The 23841-nt window shown below is 47.8% G+C and overlaps 1 protein-coding gene and 1 long non-coding RNA gene across 2 annotated transcripts in view; one reads left to right on the top strand and one right to left on the bottom strand.

Moving 5' to 3' along the window:
- LOC308663138 overlaps positions 1–23841 on the bottom strand; it is an 861733-nt gene that overhangs the window by 663951 nt on the left and 173941 nt on the right. The window lies entirely within an intron of this gene.
- Positions 1–23841, top strand: part of LOXHD1 (lipoxygenase homology PLAT domains 1) — a gene marked incomplete at both ends in the record, with an annotated part of 233602 nt that overhangs the window by 164951 nt on the left and 44810 nt on the right. The window contains 3 exons of the mRNA XM_081321186.1: positions 636–821; positions 1430–1557; positions 12269–12386. Of these exons, the coding sequence (XP_081177312.1) occupies positions 636–821; positions 1430–1557; positions 12269–12386 (432 nt within the window). The remainder of the gene's footprint in view (positions 1–635; positions 822–1429; positions 1558–12268; positions 12387–23841) is intronic.

Raw genomic sequence — 23841 nt, forward strand, 5'->3', positions numbered from 1 at the left:
CTCCTCTCCTCTCCTCTCCTCTCCTCTCCTCTCCTATTCTATTCTATTCTATTCTATTCTATTCTATTCTATTCTATTCTATTCTATTCTATTCTATTCTATTCTATTCTATTCTATTCTATTCTATGGCCCCTAAACATCTTTGTTGCTCTTCTCTGCACTCTCAACAACTATTTTTATAATGTAGTGACTAAAACCGGGTGCAATATTCCAGGTGTGGTCTTACTAAGGCTTTATAAAGTGATACTAATACTTCATGCGATTTTGACTCTATCCCTCCCTTAATGCTACCTAGGATTGCACTGGCTTTTTCGGCTGCTGTCACACAGTGCTGGCTCGTATTTAAGTGATTCTCCCCTGGGACTCCAAGTTCCCTTTCATAGTTGCTGCTATTAAGCCTGGCTTCACCCAGTTTATATGCGTTCTTTTGGTTTTCTTGCCTAAGTGTAAAACTTTACTTTTCTCTGCATTGAATTTCGTTTTGTTGGACGGGGCCCTGTGTTCGAGCCTTTCTATAACAGAATTATTTACTTTTTTTGTTTAGCCCCAGTTTTCATCCCTCCCTGTTAGATCTTTAAGAACCTCACTTAGGTTCGTCATGACCAAGTTTGGTGATTTTTTTTCCTGTCTCCTAGATTGGCCACAATGGGGCTACCCCAGAAAGCTCTTGGCTCTTGGATGAATTCAGTGTCACGGTGCCAACTAAGGGTGTGATATACACTTTTGTTTGCAAGTGCTGGCTGGCCCAGGATAGGGGGGACGGTCTAACCTCACGCGTCTTCAACATCCTAGATGCCGACTGCGTCAATATTGGCCTAAAGGTTAGTCTTGTTGCAAGACCTTCCAACTCTCATTTGAAGCAAACATGTTGCATGCAGGTACTCCTCACTTACAACCCTTTTAGGGTGACCGTACAAATAGCAATAGCAACGGCAAACTTATAGACTGCCCCTTAGTGCTTTGACAGCCCTCTCTCAGAGATTTTACAGAGTCAGCCTATTTGCCCCCAACAATCCGGGTCCTCATTTTACTGATCTTGGAAGGATGGAAGGCGGAGCCCGTCAGGATCGAACTCCAGGCTGTGGGCAGAGTTTGCCTGCAATACTGCATTCTGACTACTGTGCCTTCAGGGAGGGAGGGAGGGAGGGAGGGAGGAAAGAAGACCAAAGGAAAAAGGAGGGAGGGAGGGAGGGGGGAGAGAGGAAGGAAGGAAGGAAGGAAGGAAGGAAGGAAGGAAGGAAGGAAGGAAGGAAGGAAGGAAGGAAGGAAGGAAGGACTTTGCAGAGTCAACATATTGCCCCCAACAATCTGGGTCCTCATTTTACCAACCTCGGAAGGGTGGAAGTTTTTTTTTAATGTAATAAATAAGAATGAAAACCTGGGTGGCTTTTTGGGGGGGGGCGTAACCTTGCACTTCGATGTTCTTCAGGTTCTCTATGAAGCGACGGTGGAGACTGGAGACTTCTCACAGGCTGGAACGGACACTGGCATTTTTTTCACATTCTTTGGATCCAGTGGCTGTTCCGAAGAGATTCAGCTGGAAAAAAATGGGAACAGGTAACAGGCACTTCAGCAGCCTATCTCACCCTTTCGCTCTCCAGATAGCTTGGCCTCTTCCAACTGGCTCTCTTGATCTAAGGCAGGGGTCCCCAAACCCCCCAGTCTGTGGACTGGTACTGGGCCACAGCATGCCAGCAACCGGTCCGCACAAACAAGCCAAGCCCCATCCGTGGGATGCAGGCAGCACACAAAACCACGCACCCTCCGGTCCGTGGAAAAACCTCTCTCCACGGAACCGGTGGTCTCGGGTGCCCAAAAGGTTGTGGGACCTCTGATCTAAGGTATTTGGAGAAGGAGCAACGCCTGGAAGACGACATTAAATTTACCTGTGTTGTGCTAAAACCTGCCATACAATTTCTCAGAAGTTTCCTTTCCCTACGAATACAGGTCGTTCTCAATGACCAAAATTCCCGTTGTTAAAGCAATAGAGTCAGTAAGTGAGTTGTGCCCCCATTTTTTTCACAACCTTCCTTGCCACAATTCTTAAACGAATCACTGCGGTTGTCAAGTTAGCAAGATGGTTGTGAAGGGAATCTGGCCTCCCCCTTGATTTTGCCTGTCAGAAGTTCACAAAAGGGGGATCGCGTGACCCCCCCCCAACTCCCAAACACCAAAGCCAGGGGTGGGATTCAAATAGGTGAACAGCTGGTTCTCTGTGTGGATGCCGCTTCCGGAAGTCCATTCTGGGCCTGGGCAACAAAAAATTAGCTACCGGTTCTACCGAAGCAGTGCAAACTGGCTGAATCCCACCACTGACCAAAGCATAACAAAAGTGACAAAAAAAAATTGAATGCATTTTTTCTTAGTGGGTTGCATGTGCTGGAGAGATGCAAAGTTACCTTGAACTGATTTGGGTGGCATTATCAATTAAATAAACAAACAGACAGTGGTTGCACGAACTGAGCATAAAGACTATTGCGCAACAAACTCAGCTTTAGACCTTATTTATTCATTTACTCATTACATTTACAGTTTACAGTTCCGGACTTAATGTTTTTTACATCTGAACTAACATCTCATCAGCTTAACAACTTTTGACCCCATTTGTGAACAATGGCTCATATGGACAGTTCCACCTTATGGCTCGCGTACAGTACTCTGGATCGGACTTGTGCGCCCTCAGAGGGGTTTCTCCCTCCTGGATACGACCAGCCTTCTTTTCTAACATTCCCCTTGATGACGGACCCAATTGCCGGGGTTCCGAGAGGTGGCTGGGCTTAACTAGGGGCCTCGAGTGGAGACGTGCTAAGAGGCCCCTGATAAAATTTTTAGCCGGTTATTTTAAAAGGTTAGGGAGGGGGAGGGAGGGTAGGGTAGGGAGGGAATCTTTAACCGGCACTCAGTCTGGACCTGTTAGAGGTCCTGACGGGACGGGGTCGGGGGAGGTGGCTGCTGGTTCTGGGAATGTGGGGGTGGGGCTTCAAATCCCCACGGCGATAGGGAATGGCAGCAGGTGTTTGCGCGGAGGGCCATATCAACATCTGGGATCGCGCCCCCGCTATCTCCGAGCGGTGGCGCGCTCCGACCCTCCGGTTAGCACCCTCTTACCCGGGGATGAGGGTGATCAGGCCCCTGAGCTCAGGTTGGTCTATTTTAATGCTAGATCCGTAGTTAACAAAGCTCCCCTCATCCATGATCTGATCGAGGAGGAAGGTGCGGATCTAGCGTGCATCACGGAAACTTGGTTGGGTTCGGAGGGAGGGGTGCCTCTCACCGAGTTATGCCCGCCAGGTTTCCGGGTGCTACACCAGCCACGGGCTCAGGGCAGGGGTGGTGGGGTGGCAGTGGTTATTCGGGAGACTTTGTGTCCCCGGGAGGCCACCATTGTCCAGATGGCCGGGAGCGAATCCCTCCTCTTGAGATGTGGTTCTCGGGTTCAGTTGGGTTTGTTGCTTACATACCTGGCGCCCAGCTGTGTGGCAACAGCCCTGCCTGAGCTGCTCGACACCCTCTCAGGGTTGGCGGTGGAGTTCCCCAGGCTTATAGTCCTGGGTGACTTCAACCTGCCGTCACTGGGAGGGTCGTCGGAGTTAGCTCGGGAGTTCATGGCTTCCATGACAGCCATGGGCCTGACCCAGGTTATTGAGGGCCCGACTCATGTGGGGGATCATACTCTCGACCTGGTATTCCTGTCTGGACAGTGGTTGGATGATCTGGGAGGGGGCTCCCCATCCATCACCCCTCTGTCATGGTCAGATCACCACCTCCTGAGGCTGGTTTTCCGTCATGCCACCCCCCGCCGCTGGGCGGCGGAACCGACCAGGTGGTTCCGCCCCAGGCGCCTAATGGACCCGGATCGATTCCAGAGGGCGCTTGGGCCTATACCTATCACCCTTACCCACAGCCCAGTCGATGCTCTGGTGGAGGCCTGGGAAACGGCTGCCACCAGGGCACTTGACTGCGTTGTACCCATGCGACCTCTGACCCGGCGCAGATCCCGTTGGGCCCCATGGTTCTCTGTGGAGCTCAGGGAGATGAAGCGTCGGAGACGAGGTCTAGAGAGCGGTTGGAGATCCAGCCGATCCGAATCCGACCGATTGCAGTTAAGAACCTTTATAAGGTCTTATCTTGCGGCGATAAGGACGGCGAAGTCTAACTACTTTGCCGCCCTTATCGCGTCCGCAGATAATCGCCCGGCCGCCCTGTTTAGGGTGACTCGCTCCCTCCTTAACCAGGAGGTGAGAGAGGATCCCTTGCAGGGACGAGCCGAGGAGTTTAGTCATCATCTGGCGGACAAAATCGCTCGGATCCGGACCGGCCTGGACTCTGACTGGGCAGAGTCTGATGTGGAGGAATCAGGCGGTCTTGAGCATGTTATCTGGACTGAGTTCGACCCTGTTTCCCCTGATGATGTGGACAGGATCATGGGGAGACTGAGCTCCACCACCTGTTTGTTGGATCCGTGCCCCTCCTGGCTAGCTTATGCGGCTCGGGAAGGAACACGAGGCTGGTTCCATGCAGTAATAACTGCTTCTCTGAAGGAGGGTGTCTTCCCTGCCGCCTTGAAGGAGGCGGTGGTGAGACCCCTTCTCAAGAAGCCTGCTTTGGACCCGGCTGCTTTAGACAACTACCGTCCAGTCTCCAACCTTCGCTTTCTGGCGAAGGTTGTTGAGAGTGTGGTGGCGCATCAGCTCCCTCTGTTCCTGGAGGAAACTGATTATCTGGACCCGTACCAATTGGGTTTCAGGCCCGGACACAGCACGGAGACGGCATTGGTCGCGCTGGTGAATGATCTCTGGAGGGCAAGGGACAGGGGTTGCTCCTCTGTCCTGGTCCTATTAGATCTCTCAGCGGCTTTCGATACCATCGACCATGGTATCCTGCTGCGGCGTCTCAGGGGGTTGGGAGTGGGAGGCACCGTTTTACGGTGGTTCTCCTCCTACCTCCAGGGCCGCTCGCAGTCGGTGTTGACGGGAGGGCAGAGATCCGCCCCGAGGCCTCTCATTTGTGGAGTCCCTCAGGGGTCGGTTCTCTCGCCTCTCCTGTTCAACATCTATATGAAGCCGCTGGGCGAGATCATTCGTGGCTTCGGGGTGGGGTATCACCAATACGCTGATGATACCCAACTTTTTCTTTCCACCCCGAACCAACACAGCGATGCCCTCTCCATGATGTCCCGGTGCCTGGAGGCGGTTCAGGTCTGGATGGGGAGAAACAGGCTTCGTCTCAATCCCGCCAAGACTGAGTGGCTGTGCATATCGGCATCTCGGGTTAACCAAGTTATTCCACCTCTAACGATGGGGGGGTGAGGTGTTACCCCCCGTTGATAGGACTCGCAACTTGGGCGTCCTCCTGGACTCACGGCTCAATTTTGAAGATCACATAGGAGCCGTGACCAGGGGGGCTTTTGCACAGGTTCGCCTGGTGCACCAGTTGCGTCCCTATCTGGACCGAGACGCCCTACGCACAGTTACTCATGCGCTTGTGACCTCCCGTTTGGACTACTGTAACGCTCTCTACATGGGGCTGCCCTTGAAGACCACTCGGAGGCTTCAACTGGTGCAGAATGCGGCCGCGCGAGTTGTAATGGGGGTCTCCCGATACTCCCATGTAACACCTCTACACCGCGAGCTGCATTGGCTTCCGGTTGCCCTCCGGGTGAAATTCAAAGTGCTGGTTATCACCTATAAAGCCCTACATGGCCTGGGTCCGGGGTATTTGAGGGAACACCTGCTGCCGGCATCAAACGCCCTTCGCCCAGTGCGCTCCCACAGGGAGGGTCTGCTCAGGGTCCCGCCGGTAAGAGATTGCCGGCGGGTGACACCCAGGGATAGGGCCTTCTCAGTGGGGGCGCCTGCCCTCTGGAACCAGCTGCCGGTGGAGCTGAGGACTGCTCCCGACCTCGGATCATTCCGCCGGGGCCTGAAGACCTGGCTCTTTGAGCTCTCGGGCCCAGGCTGAGGAGATATTCATTTTAATTGGGGTTTTTTAATAGTACAGGGTTGATTTAATATTTTTTAAATTGGGTTTTAACTTTTGTATAGTTGTTTTTTAACTCCCTGTAAACCGCCCTGAGTCCTCAGGGAAAGGGCGGTATATAAATGCAATAAATAATAATAATAATAATTTATACGGCGCCCATCTCCGTATCAAGGACTCTGGGTGGCTTACAACAGAATAACAGTGTTGGAAGGGACCTTGGAGGTCTTCTAGTCCAACCACCCATACCATTTCAGACAAATGGCTGTCCAGTCACTTCTTAAAGACTTCCAGTGTTGGAGCATTCACAGCTTCTGGAGGAAGGTTGTTCCACTGGTTAATTGTTGTCACTGTCAGGAAGTTTCTCCTTACTAATAAAGGAGAACATTTGTAGCTCAGGTGCACTGATGATGTTACCTAGTTTGAGTAATGAAACGTCTGCAAGAAAACAAGCAAACTTAGAGAGCACCAAGGACCCACAGTTCTCTTCCTCCTCCTCCTCCTCCTCCTCCTCCTCCTCCTCCTCCTCCTCCTCCTCCTCCTTCAACTCCCTTCTAGCACTGATGATGTTACTTAGTTGGGTAATGAAATGTCTGCAAGAAAACAACCCAGCTCAGAGAGTGCCAAGGACCCCTTAATTCCTCCTTAGTTCCAGGTTGCTTTTCTCCTTGGTTAGTTTCCATCCATTGCTTCTTGTCCTGCCTTCAGGGGCTTTGGAGAATAGCTTGACTGCCTCTTCTTTGGGGCAGCCCCTGAGATATTGGATGACTGCTACTATCATGTCGCCCTTAGTCCTTCTTTTCATAATAGGTTAGCCTAGTCCAGTGATGGCGAACCATTTAGAGACCGAGTGCCCAAACTGCAACCCAAAACCCACTTATATATCGTCAGGTGCCGGGTGGATGTGGCCCATTGAGTGGGTGTGGCCCATTGGCTGGGCGTGGCCCGTTGGGTGGGCGTGGCTGTGGTGGTAACAGCAGACTGGGTGGGACTAAAAAGTTCAATCAATCAATTCCAACTTTGCGAGATCTTTTTTTTCCCCCGCGAGAAGTTGAAATTGATTGATTGAACCTTTTTTTGGCACACCGCGGCAGAGGCCTAAAGTCAAAATGTTTTATAAAACCCAGCTGAAGGCCCAGGACTTGGGCGACGGCGCGCGTGACCACAGAGAGGGCTCTGCGTGTCACCTGTGGCACCCGTGCTATAGGTTCGCCACCATGGACCTAGTCTATTATTACCATGCCATAGATAACAGCACAAAACAATTAAAAGTTTAAAAGCATGAAAACATTGGGCCTTGAAACTTAAAACCTTAAAACTGGCAACCAATCTTCATAACCTATGCAAATTAAGTCCTACTTCCATATGTATGCATCCTTGGTTTCCGTAAGCTGCTTCCGTCTCTGCACGTCATCGGACGTTCTGCCAACGCTTCCTTTGACTTCACCGATTTAGTAAGATCCTTGCCAGATCCTTAGGGAAAGAAAGGCATTCCTCTTTTTAACAATATAAGTTTTTACGAAGCGGGAATTGAGTGGCCGCTAGTAAATTAAAAGGCTCTCTTGCCCCAATGCCCAAGGCACAGCGGCTCTAAATGTAACCCCCCCACCCTCAAAATATGCTGGCCATTTGGGAATCCTTGAGGTAGCAAAACCTGGTTTATTCACCTTCAGACTAGGAGCAAAGAATGAGAGAGAGTGTGGGGGAGGGGGGTAGTAAATCTCCCTTCCCTTTAAGTGATAGTGCAGCTAGGTGATATATGTATTCGACCAGAACATCTTTTTCAAACTGTCTCAGGTAATAAGGCCATTTAATTTAAATCAGCATTAGCCAGGAAACAGCTCCGGCAACACAAATTTTGATAAGCGGGCACAAAGGCAAAACACCCAGGGGAACTAACCGTCTGGAGGAAGCAGCTGATCAAGCCATTAATCTGTTTTTTTCCCCTCTCTTCCTTTTTCTTTTATTAGACTTTCCTTCAGATTGATGTTCTGGGGTGCGTTAAACTTAACCTCTCTGGCTATCCAGTTCATGACTTGAGCACAACGGGCTCTGGTGAATAGCCTCCTAGCGCAAAGTGGAGATAAATAATTGTACAAACGAAACTCACTTCTGGCGGATCCCTTCTGGCTCCTACTGTTGGGATCAGCAACATTTTCAGCCAACCGTGGTCTAGCGCTGGGGGTCCCCAACCTTGCGGTCCGCGTCCCACTACCAGGCCGTGACCTGCTGGCCACTGGGCCGCAGAATAGGCTGACCAGTGCCCGCACATGTGTGCACCAATTGGTCAGCCCTGGAATGTTATTTATTGATTTGATCGATCGATCGATCGATTGACTAGCCCTTGGACCACGTCAAAGCGCAAAGTTCCAGAAACAAATTGTTGCTAAAATTTGATAAGACAAATTTAAAACGGAATTAGATAAAACACGCTTTAAAATGAAACTGGAATAAACTAAAATGAGATCGGGATAAAATACAGTCTGTGAAGTGAAATTGGGATAGAATACAGTAATTTAAGATGTAGACAAAATAACGATAAAAGTATATTTCGGCGTCGCCCCTTCAACCTACCCCAATCAGTCCCACATATGCAGATTGATTTTATTGATTGATTTATTGATTAGCCCTTGGGCCATATCAAAGTGCAAAGTTCCAGAAGCAAATTATTACTAAAATTTGATAAAAGCAATTTAGACAAAACACAATTTAAAATGAAACTGGAATCAAAGAAAACTAGATTGGGATAAAATGCAGTCTGAAGTAAAATTGGGATAGAATACTATAAGTGCGTATAGTCAAGGCTATGGTCTTCCCAGTTGCAACGTATGGCTGTGAAAGCTGGACCATAAGAAAGGCTGAGCGCCAAAGAATTGAGGCCTTTGAACTCTGGTGCTGGAGAAGACTCCTGCGAGTCCCTTGGACTGCAAGGCGATCAAACCGGTCAGTCCTAGAGGAGATCAACCCTGACTGGTGTTTAGAAGGCCAGATCGTGAAGCTAAAACTCAAATAATTTGGTCACCTAATGAGAAGGAAGGACTCACTGGAGAAGAGCCTCATGCTGGGAAAGATTGAGGGCAATAGAAGAAGGGGACGACAGAGAATGAGGTGGCTGGATGGAGTCACTGAAGCAGTAGGCGTGAGCTTAAATGGACTCCAGAAGATGGTAGAGGACAGGAAGGCCTGGAGGAATGTTGTCCATAGGGTCGCGATGGGTCGGACACAACTTCACAGCTAACAACAACAACAACGACGATAATTTAAGGATGTAGATAAAATATGATAAAAGTATATCTCGGCGTCACCCCTGCAATCTACCCCAATCAGTCCCACATATGCAGATCTCAACTGGATCCACTGGTCAGCCTATTTTGCAGCCCGGTGGCCAGTAGGACATGGCCACCAGGGCAGTGGGCTGCGGACCGCAGGTTGGGGACCCCCTGTGCTAGACCACAATGTTTTGTGTGGGCGCACTCACCCCCACTCGTGCCAGCGCCACCACCGCTATGCAAGTGGGGCGCCACGTGGTGTAAAAAAGGGGCGCCGCACGGCAAAAAACAGGATGGGGCGACCACCGTCCTGTTTGCGTTGCGTGTGCTGGTGGCCCCATCTTTGTGTGGGTGAGTGCATGCGTGCGCACATAAAATGCTTCCCCCTCCCTTTCCCTCCAGTCCGTCAACCGAGAAAGATTGTTGACCTTTGACCTAGTGGTCAGAGTACCAGTCTAGAAACCAGGAGACGGGGAGTTCTAGTCACACCATAGCCACAAAAGCCTGCTGAGTATTTATCTATTTATTCAATTTCTGCAGCCGCCCAACTCAACTAAGCATCTCCGGCTGGTTTACAATTCCAAAATGATAGGACACTTAAAATGGTAAAATGGTAAGAACATCTGTAAAATATATACTCGTGTAGTTCTCGGCTTATGACCACAGTTCAGTCCCAAATGTGTCTTTCTGAGGTAGTTGTTAAGTGGGTTTGGCCCCCATTTGGTGACCTTTCTTCCTACATTTATCAAGTGAATAACATAGGTTGTTAAGTGATCTGGCTTCCCCCACGGACTTTGCTTGTCAGAACTTTGCAAAAGAGGATCGCGTGACCCCCGGGGACACTGCAAACCATCATAAATAGGAGTCGGTCATCAAGCAGCCCAATTCTGATCATGTGACCATGGGGAATGCAGCTGCAGTCGTAAGTGTGAAACACGATCATAAGTCACCTTTTTGCCAGTGTCCTTGTAACTTGGAACAGTCGTTAAACGAAAGTGTCAGCGCTGCGAATCTTGGATGTTCCCCGCTCTGACAACCGATGGAAATTGCAGCCATTCCCGCTTTGCTTTTAACATGCTTTTTCTCCTGTTTAGAAATTAGATGCAGAAGGGAGGGTGTGTGGATGGGATGAAAGCTTAAGCTCAGCTAGCCATAATAATAATAATAATAATAATAAGGCTGCTCTGTGGGAACCCAAGGACGAGCTGATGACGTTTTGGCGGGCTGAGGAGTTGTGGAGGAAACCCGCGTTTTAGGCTAATTGGAGAATGTCATTTATAACAGCTTACCGGGGGTTGGGAATTGCACTTTGTGACTTTGTATCCGGGGGAAGGGAATTTAGTTTTGGGGTTCAACTATGCAGTGCCGACACTTTGTTTCCTAAATAAAATGTTCTTGCAGGAAGAATTTTTCCCTTGAAGTTCTCTTGATGGGTTTCATCTATCGGAACCATGACATTACGCTTGTCACTTGAAGACTTTAAGCAGCTAATAGTAAAGCCAAGTAACAGGGCCCTTAACACACTCCAAGCTGCATACACAGCCAAGTTTTGAAAGTCTTGCAAAAGGCCAACAGGGTGGGGCTGTTCTCATCTGTGAAGGGAGGCTATTGTTGTGATTCAGGGTCAGCCCGTGGGTTCGGCAGTTGGGTCGGACGACTCAGAGGAGGAGGAGGGGGGGTGTTGAAGAGCTTGCTGAGAATAATATTGAGGCTCCACAGAGCCCTCAGCCAGGCCCCTCTCACCTGGTCACGACGCAGACCCAGCTGTGTGAGCCTGACAGTGTGGATGAAGATGACCCACAGCTGGCCCTGTTCAAGGACGCCCGACGGAGGAGGCAGTCAATCAGGAGTAAACAGAGGAAGGCAATGGGGCTCCTCGGAAGGAGGCAGAGAGAGGCCACGCCCTGAACTGTATAAAAGGGGAAATGCATGGGAGGGCTGGTTTGCTGAAGGCAACTGCTTGAAAAGCTCCTGTTTCTTGGTTCGTGTCTTGTTCTATTTGTTTTTGTATCAATAAATTTGGCAGGGGTAATTCCAGCCTCTTGCCTTCTTGTTAAAGGGGTTGTCCCTGCTTTTTCTGCAGGGCCGGTAGCAGGCTGGTACAGAACATCTATTCCATAAGGCAGGGGCCACAACAGAGAAGGCCTGTCTTCAAGGGCAGGATGAGAAACAATGGTTGGAAACTGACCAAAGAGAGAAGCAACCTGGAATTAAGGAGAAACTTCAAGACAGTGAGGACAATTAACCAGTGGAACAGCTTTGCCTCCAGAAGTTGTGGGTGCTCCATCACTGGAGATTTTTAAGAAGAGGCTAGACAGTCACTTGTCTGAGATGGTATTATTGGGTCTCCTACTCGAGCAGAGGGTTGGACTAGAAGACCTCCAAGGTCCCTTCCAGCTTCTATTCTATTCTATTCTATTCTATTCTATTCTATTCTATTCTATTCTGTTCTGTTCTGTTCTGTTCTGTTCTGTTCTGTTCTGTTCTGTTCTATTCTATTCTATTCTATTCTATTCTATTCTATTCTATTCTATTCTATTCTATTCTATTCTATTCTATTCTATTCTATTCTATTCTATTCTATTCTATTCTAATTTCTGGTGACCTCAGGGAACTGCCTATGTGGTTTTGGGCAAGCCTACAGAACTGATTTCCCATTGCCTGCAGAGATGGGGGTGGACTTCCCATCCTACCAAATTCAGGATGCCCTGATCATCTCCCCTGTAAGTGCTAACCAAGCCTAACCTTAGTTAGATTTTAGGAGTTCTGTCTGATTTGGCCAGATGCTACATTCCTTAAAAAGGCAGCTGTGGAAATTAATGGACGTAGAAAAAATGAGAAAGATGTGCACACTTTTTAATCTTTTGGGGGAACAACAGGCAAGTGTTGCACTCTGACTTTCTCCAATATGGCCAGGCTGTATCTGAGGAATTTGGGCACCTTAAAAGCATCCAGCTGATGTCCTGTCAGATGACAAGCCATGCACTAAAAATTCTGAACAAACGTGTCTTCTCTTCCAGATTTGAAATTGGCCAAAAGGATACTTTTATCATGGAAATTCCAGATGTTGCACCACTCAAGAAGATGCGAATAAGGACAGACGGCAAAGGATGCCGCCCTGATTGGTTTCTGGAACAGGTAGCATATCCATGGTTTAAACTCTTCTAGCACTGATGGTGTTACCTATTGGGTAATAAAATATCTGAAAAAACCCCCCACACCCATCTCAGAGAATACCAAGGAGCCCGTAGTAGTACTCCTCCTCTTACTCCACAAACCCCCCTCCCTTCTAGCACTGATGATGTCACTTTGTTTGATAATGAAACATCTGCAAGATAAACCACCAACCTCAGAGAACATCAAGGACCCCACACTCCTCCTCCTCCCTCCCTCCCTCCCTCCCTCCCTCCCTCTCTACAAACCACACTCGCTTCTAGCACTGAGGATGTTACCCAGTTGGGTAATGAAACATCTACAAGGAAACCATTAACCTCAGTGAACACCAAGGACCCCACAGTCCTTCAATTCTCCCCCTTCGTCCTCCTCCTCTTCTTCTCCTCTCCTCTCCTCTCCCTCCCTCCCTCCCTCCCTCCCTCCCTTCCTTTCTTCCTTCCTCACACCATCCCTATTTCTCCTTCTCCTTCCTTCCTTCCTTCCTCACTCTCTCCCTATTTCTCCTTCTTCCTTCCTTCCTTCCTTCCTTCCTTCCTTCCTTCCTTCCTTTCCTTCCTTCCTTCCTTCCTTCCTTCCTTTCTTCCTTCCTTCCTTCCCTTCCTTCCTTCCTTCCTTCCTTCCTTCCTTATTTCCTTCCTTCCTCTCTACAAACCACACTCACTTCTAGCACTGAGGATGTTACCCAGTTGGGTAATGAAACATCTACAAGGAAACCATTAACCTCAGCGAACACCAAGGACCCCACAGTCCTTCAATTCTCCCCCTTCCTCCTCCTCCTCCTCCTCCTCCTCCTCCTCTCTTCTTCCTTCCTTCCTTCCTTTCTTCCTTCCTTCCTTCCTTCCTTCCTTCCTTCCTTTCTTCCTCCCTTCCTTCCTCAGTAACGAAACATCTGCTAGAAAACCACCAACCCCAGAGAGCACCAATGACCCCATCGTTCTTTAATGCCTCCATTATTTAAAGAGTCTCCAATGTTCATCCTCATTCCATTTTTAAAGTTACAGCAGGAGTGAAAAACTGAATTTGTGACGGGGCAGGAAACGGTAAGCATAGAATTTAGGGGAGGGAAAGGCTTCCGCTGACACCCATTTCTTTGTTTGTGGTAGATTTCCATGTTCTATCTCACTTTTACTGCTACAAGCTACTCTGGGGCCTAGTAAGAAAAGGAAGCTTCATGTATACCACTGTGAACTCCTGTAGAAAGGGCGGGACACAAATGAGTCCATCAACAAAGACGGTTGACCTAGTACCAAATTGATCTGAGTTGGAGTCAGGCGGTGTGTAAATTAAATAAGTAAATAAACAAAAACTTTCAGGCATGAATTCACCGAACCATCTCTGGAATATACATATAAGGACAAAAAATTGTCCTTCTTTTATTCATCTGGCAAAGACCTCTAAGGCTGACTTCACTGTATAGGTGTACGCGTAGATAAGCGTGTGTGTAGTATGGAAGGCGCTGGACTTGGACTGGGGAAACTTAGTTTTAGGTGCTATGGAGATTCTCAGTCATGAAGGCCTTGGTTGTTCCAAAGGTACAAACAACAAAAAACTGGACTTTCTTTGTTTTTCCCTAAAGATGTTTCACTTCTCATCCAAGAAGCTTCTTCAGTTCTGCCAGAATGGTGGAGGATGGAAGGATTTATATTCCTTTGCAGTCATCTGGTCATTAGTATTCTTTCTGAGAAGCGTTCAGGCCACTTGGAGGTTTATCCTTGCCCTCAGAGTCACCTTAGTTTCAGGTGCCTTCTCAGTCACGGAAGCTTGCTCAGTAAAGTGTTAGTATCACTTTACAAGGCCTTGGCAAGGCCACCCTTAGAATACGGCACCCAGTTTGGATCACCATGATGCAAAAAAGATGTTGAGACTCTAAAAAGAGTGTGGGAGAAGAGCAACAAAGAGGATCAGGGGATTGGAGGCTAAAACTTACAAGGAACGGTTGCAGGAATTGGGGATGTTTAGTCTAAAAAGCAGAGACATCACCCTGCCAACAAAAGTGCATATAGTCAAGGCTGTGGTCTTCCCAGTTGCAATGTATGGCAGTGAAAGTTGGACCACAAGAAAGGCTGAGCGGCAAAGAATGGAGGCCTTTGAACTCTGGTGCTGGAGAAGACTCCTGCGAGTCCCCTGGACTGCAAGGCGATCAAACCGGTCAGTCCTAGAGGAGATCAACCCTGACTGCTCTTTAGAAGGCCAGATCCTGAAGTGGAAACTCAAATACTTTGGCCACCTAATGAGAAGGAAGGACTCACTGGAGAAGAGCCTAATGCTGGGAAAGGTTGAGGGCAAGAGAAGAAGGGGACGACAGAGAATGAGGAGGCTGGATGGAGTCACTGAAGCAGGAGGCGTGAGCCTAAATGGACTCCAGAAGATGGTAGAGGACAGGAAGGCCTGGAGGAACGTTGTTCATGGGGTCGCGATGGGTCGGACACGATTTCGCAAGTAACAACGTCTAATGAAGAGAAGAATGAGTGGTGACAGGATAGCAGTCTTCCAATCTCTCAGGGGCTGCCCCAAAGAAGAGGGAATCAAGCTATTCTCTGAAGGCAGGAGAAGAAGCAACGGATCGAAACTAACCAAGGAGAGAAGCAACCTAGAACTAAGGAGAAATTTCCTGGCAGTGAGAACAATTAACCAGGGGAACAACCTGCCTCCAGAAGTTGTGACTGCTCCAACACTGGAAGTTTTTAATAAGAGACTGGACAGCCATTTGTCTGAAATGATATAGGGTTTCCTGCCTGAGCATGGGGTTGGACTAGATGACCTCCAAGGTCCCTTCCAGCTCTATTCTATTATAATTAACCAGTGGAGCAACCTGCTTCCAGAAGCTGTGAATGTCCAACACTGGAAGTTTTTAAGAAGAGACTGGACAGGAATTTGTCTGAAATGGTATAGGGTTTCCTGCCTAAGCAGGGGGTTGCACTAGAAGACCTCCAAGGTCCCTTTCAACTTTTATTATTATTATTATTATTATATAACTTTTATTCATAAAACATGAAACACAGTCAACTGAACGCTCAATTTGACTGGCATTAATGGTTGACACAGGTTGCTGCCGGGATCCTAGGTATCAACCAGGTATCTCCTTAAAATGTAAGATGTTCCGAGTAGCGCAGTTTTTTGTAGCGTTGCTGGAGTTATTGCAGGAAGCTGCAATTTCTTGATGTGTTTTGCAAAGTTTTTGGACATAGTTCCCAGTGCCCCCATGACAATGGGTATCACTGTTACGCGTTTCATATTATTATTATTATTATTATTATTATTATTATTATTATTATTATTATTATTATTATTATTATTATTATTATTATTATTGTGACATGATAGCAGTGTTCCAATATCTCAGGGGCTGCCACAAAGAAGAGGGAGTCAAGCTATTCTCCAAAGCACCTGAAAGCAGGACAAGAAGCAACAGATGGAAACTAACCAAGGAGAGAAGCAACCTAGAACTAAGGAGAAACTTCCAGACAGAGAGAACAATTAACCAGTCGAACTACCTGCCTGCAGAAGCTGTGAATGCTCCAACACTGGAGGTTTTTAAGAAGAGACTGGACAGCCATTTGTCTGAAATGGTATAGGGTTTCCTGCCTGAGCAGGGGGTTGGACTAGATGACCTCCAAGGTTCCTTCCAACTTTATTATTATTATTATTATTATTATTATTATTATTATTATTATTATTATTATTATTATTATTATTATTATTATTATTATTATTATTTACTTTGAGGCCTAGTCCCTCACTTTTTCCTAGGGAGGGTAGCGTTGTTGTGAGGAACATAAGAGGACAAGCTGGTATCTATGCAGCCTTGACTTCCCGAAGAAAAAAACAACTAGACCCAGATGATAGAACTTTTTTTTTTCTGGCTGGTGAGACAGGAAAAGATCTACCGTGGCTCCATCTGTTGTGCCGAAGACGTGTTTTAATCACACCACTGAAATGATCGCTCCCCTCATTTCAGTGGGACCCCCCTCCCCTCAGAGGCCGTCTAAATATATTCTATTTATTGTAGTCGTGGATTTGGAACAGGCATCAGAAATTTCTGTTCTCTTCTTGGCAAGGGGATACATTTGGATGATGATTCCTCTATTTTCTCCCTTGTCTTGGCAGAAAGGAAGAGCAAGGAGGTCTGGGGGTTTTTATGTTTTTTTAAAAAGCCAAGTGTAACATATAATTTTCCTCCGTGGACACTCTGCCATTAGACGTTATGAGAAAAGCATGCTGGCCAGGTGCCAGGGCACCTGGTATCCATCGCAAATCCACATTTCTTTTGTGGAGGGGGGGGGCCTCTCTCCTTTGGGAAAATGTGCTTCCTACGGACTTTTAAAAAGAATGTTCCATGTTTGGTTGGGGGGGGGGGTCGATGTCCCAAGCAGTTTTGAATGTCTGCAATTCTGGAAAGGACCATTTAAATGCTGTTCGTTTTCACTTTTGTTAACCGACCGTTTTTCGTTTTGAACTGCACCTACACAGACAGGAAAACACACACACACACACACACACACAAACCCACCTGCTTTCTCTTCCATTTTGATGTGAATAGAATAGAGTAGAGTAGAGTTGGAAGGGACCTTGGAGGTCTTCTAGTCCAGCCTCCTGCTCAAGCAGGAGAACCTATACCATCTCAGACAAATGATTGTCCAGTCTCTTCTTAAAAACCTCCAGGGATGGAGCGCCCACGATTTTTGGAGGCAATTCTGTTCCACTGGATGATTGTCCTCACTGTCAGGAAGTTTCTCCTTAATTCCAGGTTGCTTCTCTCTTTGGTCAGTTTCCAACCATTGTTTCTCATCCTTCCCTCTGGAGCTTTGGTGAATAAGGTGACCCCCCTCCTCTTCTTTGTGGCAGCCCCTTAGATACTCAGAAATAATAATAATAATTAATAATAATAATAATAATAATAATAATAATAATAATAATAATAATAATAATAATAATAATAATAATAATAATAATAATAAAATAAAAAACAGTGGGAAAGGACCACTGGAAAAAATTACAAAATATCGCGACCTGGCCATCGAAACTGCACGATTATGGATGAAACATGTAACAGTGATACCAATTGTCATCGGGCCACTGGGATCTATGTCCCAAAATTTTGCAAAATAATAATAATAATAATAATAATAATAATAATAATAATAATAATAATAATAATAATAATAATAATAATAATAATAATAATAATAATAATAATTTTATTTGTATACCGCCCTTCTCCCGAAGGACTCAGGGCGGTGAACAGGGCAAACATATAAAAATACAAGAATACAAATATTAAAAAAGATTAAACAAGGTGCCCAGAACTAACAACAATAAGTTAAAATGCACTAAAACAATATTAAAATCCAAACCCATCACCCATCAGGCCAGGCCAGCTTGTTCAAACAAGTAGGTCTTTAGATCGCGTCGGAAGGAGCGAAGGTCGGGCGCCATCCGGAGCTCAACCGGCAATATTCCTGCAATAACTCCAGCAAAGCTACAAAAAACTGCGCTATTCAGAACATCTTACATTTTAAGGAGATACCTGGTTGATACCTAGGATGCTGGCAGCAACCTGTGTCAACCGTTAGTGCCAGTCAGTTTGAGTGTTCAGTTGACTGAGTTTCATGTTTTATGAATAAAGTGGGAAGGGACCTTGGAGGTCTTCTAGTCCAACCCCCTGCTCAGGAAGGAAACCCTATACCTTTTCAGACAAACAGCTGTCCAGTCTCTTCTTAAAAACTTCCAGTGTTGGAGCATTCACAGCTTCTGGAGGCAAGGAGTTCCACTGGTTAATTGGAACTTCCAGGAAATTCCTCCTTCGTTCTAGGTTGCTTCTCTCCTTGATTAGTTTCCATCCATTCGGAGTTTCATTTAGCGAGTGTTCAAAATTACAACGGCAACAAAAAAAGTGACATGAGGATTTTTCACACTTACGACCGTTGCCGCCACCCCATGATCCCGTGATCAAAATTCAGATACTTGGCAGCTGACTCGTATTTATGATTTTTGCAGTATCCTGAGATCATTCGATCACTTTTTGGAGTGAGGAGCAAAGTCAATGAGCAAAGCAGATTCATTTCATGGCTGTGTTACTAACTTAACACTGATTCACTGAACATCTGTGGCCAAATAAAGGTCATCAAATGAGGCAAAACTCAGTTTACGTGTCTTGCTTAGCAACATATATTTTGGGCTCAGCCGCTGGGTGAGATCATTCGTGGTTTCAGGGTGGGGTATCATCAGTACGCTGATGATACCCAACTTTTTCTTTCCACCCCGAACCAACCCAGTGATGCCCTCGCCGTGATGTCCCGTTGCCTGGAGGCGGTCCAGGTCTGGATGGGGAGAAACAGGCTTCGTCTCAATCCCGACAAGACTGAGTGGCTGTGCGTATCGGCATCTCGGGTCAACCAGACTATTCCATCGCTAACTATGGGGGGGGGTGAGGTGTTATCCCCCGTTGATAGGGCTCGCAACTTGGGCGTCCTCCTGGATTCACGACTCAATTTTAAAGACCATATAGGAGCCGTGACCAGGGGGGCTTTTGCCCAGCTTCGTCTGGTGCGCCAGCTGCGACCCTATCTGGACCGAGATGCCCTACGCACAGTCACTCATGCGCTCGTGACCTCCCGTTTAGACTACTGCAACGCTCTCTACATGGGGCTGCCCTTGAGGACCACTCGGAGGCTTCAGCTGGTGCAGAATGCGGCCGCGCGAGTTGTGATGGGGGTTTCCCGATACTCCCGTGTAACACCTCTACTCTGCGAGCTGCATTGGCTTCCGGTTGCCCTCCAGGTGAGATTCAAGGTGCTGGTGATGACCTATAAAGCCCTAAATTGCTTGGGTCCGGGATATTTGAGGGAACACCTGCTGCCGGCATCAAGTTCCCTTCGTCCTGTGCGCTCCCACAGGGAGGGTCTTCTCAGGGTGCCGGCGGTAAAAGAATGCCGGCGGATAACACCCAGGGGAGGGCCTTCTCTGTGGGGGCGCCTGCCCTTTGGAACCAGCTGCCTGCGGAGCTTAGGACTGCCCCCAACCTCCGTTCATTCCGCCGGGACCTGAAGACCTGGCTCTTCGAGCTCTCCGGCCCAGGCTGAGAGTTTTTAATTTTAATTTTAACTGGGGTTTTTATTTGTTCAGGGATTGATATAATTTTTTAAATTGTTTTTAACTTTTGTATTTTTCGTTTTAATCACCCTGTAAACCGCCCTGAGTCCTTCGGGAAAGGGCGGTATATAAATATAATAAAATAAATAAAAATAAATAAATACTCGCACGTCAAGGACCGCCTGTACTGAAAATTCTCTTGGCTGCTGTTTTTTTCAGTCATACCTATAGCATAAGACGCAGAGCTGTCCAAGAACCGAAGGCATAAATGACGATTCTCTTTTCCAGCTGTGCTCTGCATGCAGATCGCTATTTTAGCCATTTTGTTTTGAAATCTTAACGTTTCCTAAACTGCAATCCTCTGATCCTGTGAAGAACGTTCGAAGTGCCAGCGAGGCGCCACTGATTCAGTGGAGACATCTAGATATTTTTCCTTGGAAACAACATGGAGGCATTTCTTTATGTTCTTCTGAACTTTCCCGAGTTCCCCATGTGGCCCTCAGCTTGGAATATTCTGGTGCTCTTTAAGGCAACATTTGAGAAAAAGACTCTGCACGGATTAGCTTTCGCAGAGAAATCTTTGCATCCCCCTTTCCTTTCCTTTCCCGTCCTTCTTTCCTTTCCTTTCCGCCTTTAGAGATAACCAAACAGAAACAGGTTGCTTGAAAAGGGGGGGGGGCATATACTGTATTTGCAGAATTGAAAACTTTATCTCTCTCTCCCTCCCTCTGTTCCCCCCCCCCCCCTCTTTCTGTCTCTTTCTTTCTCTCTCTCCTCTAGAAATTTCAGGGCAGGAGCTCACTTAAATTATATCTGACTCACTGGAATCGATCAAAGGAGGGAAAGGAGGAAATCCGGAGACAGTTGCAGAAGGTAGAAAGGCAAAGTAATCAGCCGTCCTGCCTCTTCCATTTTAAACCCTCTGGTGCCAGTCTGATATGATAGAATAACGGAATCGGAAGGGACCTTGGAGGTCATCTAGTCCAGGGATTTTCAACCTTTTCACCCATTGTACCACTTTTAGGATACAGCGACATCCGAGTACCACCAGTCGCCTAGCAAGGTGTCAAAAACTTGATGACCCCCCCCCCAAAAAAGGAAAAAAGTGATGAAGTACAGGTAGTCCTCGACTTACAACAGTTCGCTTAGTGACTGTTCGAAGTTACAATGGCAATGAAAAAAGTGCCCCCCGAGCCACAGCCGAGCAAGACACCTGCCTGCCCGCCTGGCGACGCTCTTCCTCCTGTCCGAGGTTTTCATCGTTGTGAGCATTTCTGTTGAGGATTGGCAGAGGGGGTGGGGTGGGGGGGTGTTTGTTTTTTATTCCCCCCCCACCTACTGGGTGGTTGCAGCAGGTTTTGGTTGCTTCACATGACCCTGGGACACTGTGACCATCATAAACATGAATCAGTTGCCAAGCGTCTGAATGTAAATCACAAGACCCTGGAGATGCTGCAACATTCCAGCTGATCGGCGCTTCTTCTGGGCTCAGCGGAAACGCCGGGATCAGCGCTGAGCTCCAGCTGGATCCTGGCGCTGATCCTGGCGCTTCTGCTGAGCCCCGACAGCCCTGCAGCTCCAGCCGTCTCTCGCTCAGGCTTGTGCGGTGCTACCACCGGTTCAGCTCATTCCCCTCCCTGCTTCCACTTTTCTAGGATGGTCGCGTACCACCTGCCAGGTGCCAATGTACCACAGGTGGTACCCGTACCACTGGTTGAAAAGTCCAACCCCCTGCTCAGGCAGAAAACCCTATACCATTTCAGACAAGTGTGTTGGAGCATTCACAGCTTCTGGAGGCAAAAGTTGTTCCACTGGTTAATTGTTCTCACTGTCAGGAAGTTTCTCCTTAGTTCCAGATTGCGTCTCTCCTTGATTAGTTTCCATCCGTTGCTTCTTGTCCTGCCTTCAGGTGCTTTGGAGAACAGCTTGACTCTTTGACATCCCTTCAAATACAGAAGGTGATGCAACCTAGACTTGTTCTGTCCATCTGACCTTTAAACGTCCGAACTTTCAAAGACGGAGGGACAGAGATATCAGAAGAGAAAGGAGAACCCATACTGCTAGAGCTGCTGCAGAGATGTCTTCTAGTTCAGGGGTCCCCAAGCCCCTCTCGATCCGTAGACCAGAACCGGGCCGTGGCATGCCAGCAACCGGGCCGCACAAACAAGCCAAGCCCCATCCGCGGGATGCAGGCACCACACACAACCACATCCTCCCTCCGTTCCATGGGAAAAAACCTCTCTCCACGGAACCAGTTCCTGGTGCCCCAAAGGTTGGAGACCCCCGGTTTACAGTCTCCTGCTTGATTAGTGGGTTGGACTAGAACAAGGGTCCCCAATCCCCAGTCTGTGGACCGGTACGGGGCCGTGGCATGCCAGCAACCGGTTCGCACAAACAAGCAAAGCCTCCTCTGCGGGATGCAGGCAGCACACAAAACCATGCACCCTCCGGTATGTGGAAAAACCTCTCTCCACAGAACCCGTGGTCCCGGGTGCCCAAAAGGTTGGGGACCTCAGATCTAGTTGCAAAACTGCAAAACTTCCTGTGCAGCCATGTACCGTTTCATCTGAAGTTCTTCTCATCTAGGATGAAATAAAGTTGAGAAGTGAGACAATCATCTACCTGTTGGAACTGGCGGGCAGGCGCGGACTACGTCTTTATCGACAGAAGGGAGAAGTTAAGTCAAGTCTTGGTTTCAGGTGATAAGAAATGCAGGTTCTCCTGGACTTACGGCCACACTTGAGCCCCAACTTTCTATTGTGAACTGAATTTTAGCCCATTGTACGACCTTCCTTGCCACGGTCGTTCAGTGAATCCCTGCAGATGTTAACGGAGTAACACGGTTGTTAAGTGAATCTGGCTTCCCCCATTGACTTTGCTGGTCAGAAGGTCACAAAAGGAGGATCACGAGACACACACACTCACACACACACACACACCTGGGACACTGCAACCGTCATAAATATGAACCAATTACCAAGGGTCTGAATTTTGGCCACACAACCATGGGGATGTTGCAACAGTGTGAAAACCAGTCATAGGTCCCTTTTTTCAATGATGTTGTAACTTTGAATGGTCACTAAATGAACTATTGTAAGTGGAGGACTACCTGTAGATCAGAGGTCCCTAACTTTTTGGACACCAGGACCGATTCCGTGGAGAGAGGTTTTTCCACAGACCGGAGGGTGCGTGGTTTTGTGTGCTGCCTGCATCCCACAGATGGGGCTTTGCTTGTTCGTGCGGACCGGTTGCCAGCATGCCATGGACTGGTACTGGGCCACAGACTGGGAGTTGGGGAACCCTGCTATAGATGACTCAACTGATGAGACATTTATTGAGTACTGTGCCTACTTTTACTGGGTTTATCCATTCTCTAAGAAGGATGTAGAACAGGGATGTCAAACTGCCGGCCCGCAGGCCAGATGCATCAGGCCAAAACCACGCCCACCCCATTGCCGGCAATGGGGGGAAAGTCGCAATACGTCGCGACACGTCACATGACATCACGGGTTTGACACCCGTGATGTAGAATGATTATTTTTAAAAAAGGTGGAACCAGCCCAAGGTTAACCCTGAATTGCTGATTTTTTTTTCTGCTGTTGCCTCTCCACCATCTATATATAACCAGAGGTGGGGAACCATGGCCCCTTTATGACTGGTGGACTTCAACTCCCAGAATTCTTGAGCCAGCATGGGGGAACCACGGCCCCTTTATTACTTCTGGACTTCAACTCCCAGAATTCCGGTGCCAGCATGGGGGAACTGTGGCCCCTTTATGACTTCTGGACTTCAACTCCCAGAATTCCTTAGCCAGCATGAGGGAACTATGGCTCCTTTATGACTTGTGGACTTCAACTCCCAGACTTCCTGAGCTAGCATGAGGGGGAACTATGGCCCCTTTATGACTGGTGGACTTCAACTCCCAGAATTCCTGAGCTAGCATGAGGGGGAACTATGGCCCCTTTATGACTGGTGGACCTCAACTCCCAGGCTGCCTCAGGAATTCTGGGAATTGAAGTCCACAAGTCATAAACGGGCCCTGTTTCCCCTTTCCCCCTCCCTCCCACAATCTATACCCATGAGATTCTGTAGTATGACAGCTCCTCTCAAATCATTGAAATACCCACACTCCAAATTGTCTCTCAGTAGAGATTCGAAAGCATAATGTGAAAACTGATCTGGCCTCACATCAATTTCTAGTGGGGGCACATTAGAACATAGGCAGATGGTTGTCATTGTGGGGGTAGCACTGCAGACTCCAGATGGTGCATAACCAGGGCTAAGTAAAGATAGAGAAGCAAATTAAAGCATCAGCCTCATCCGTTTG

The sequence above is a fragment of the Vipera berus genome (genome assembly GCF_964194415.1).
Source record: "Vipera berus genome assembly, chromosome: 2".
Taxonomy (NCBI): Eukaryota; Metazoa; Chordata; class Lepidosauria; order Squamata; family Viperidae; genus Vipera; species Vipera berus.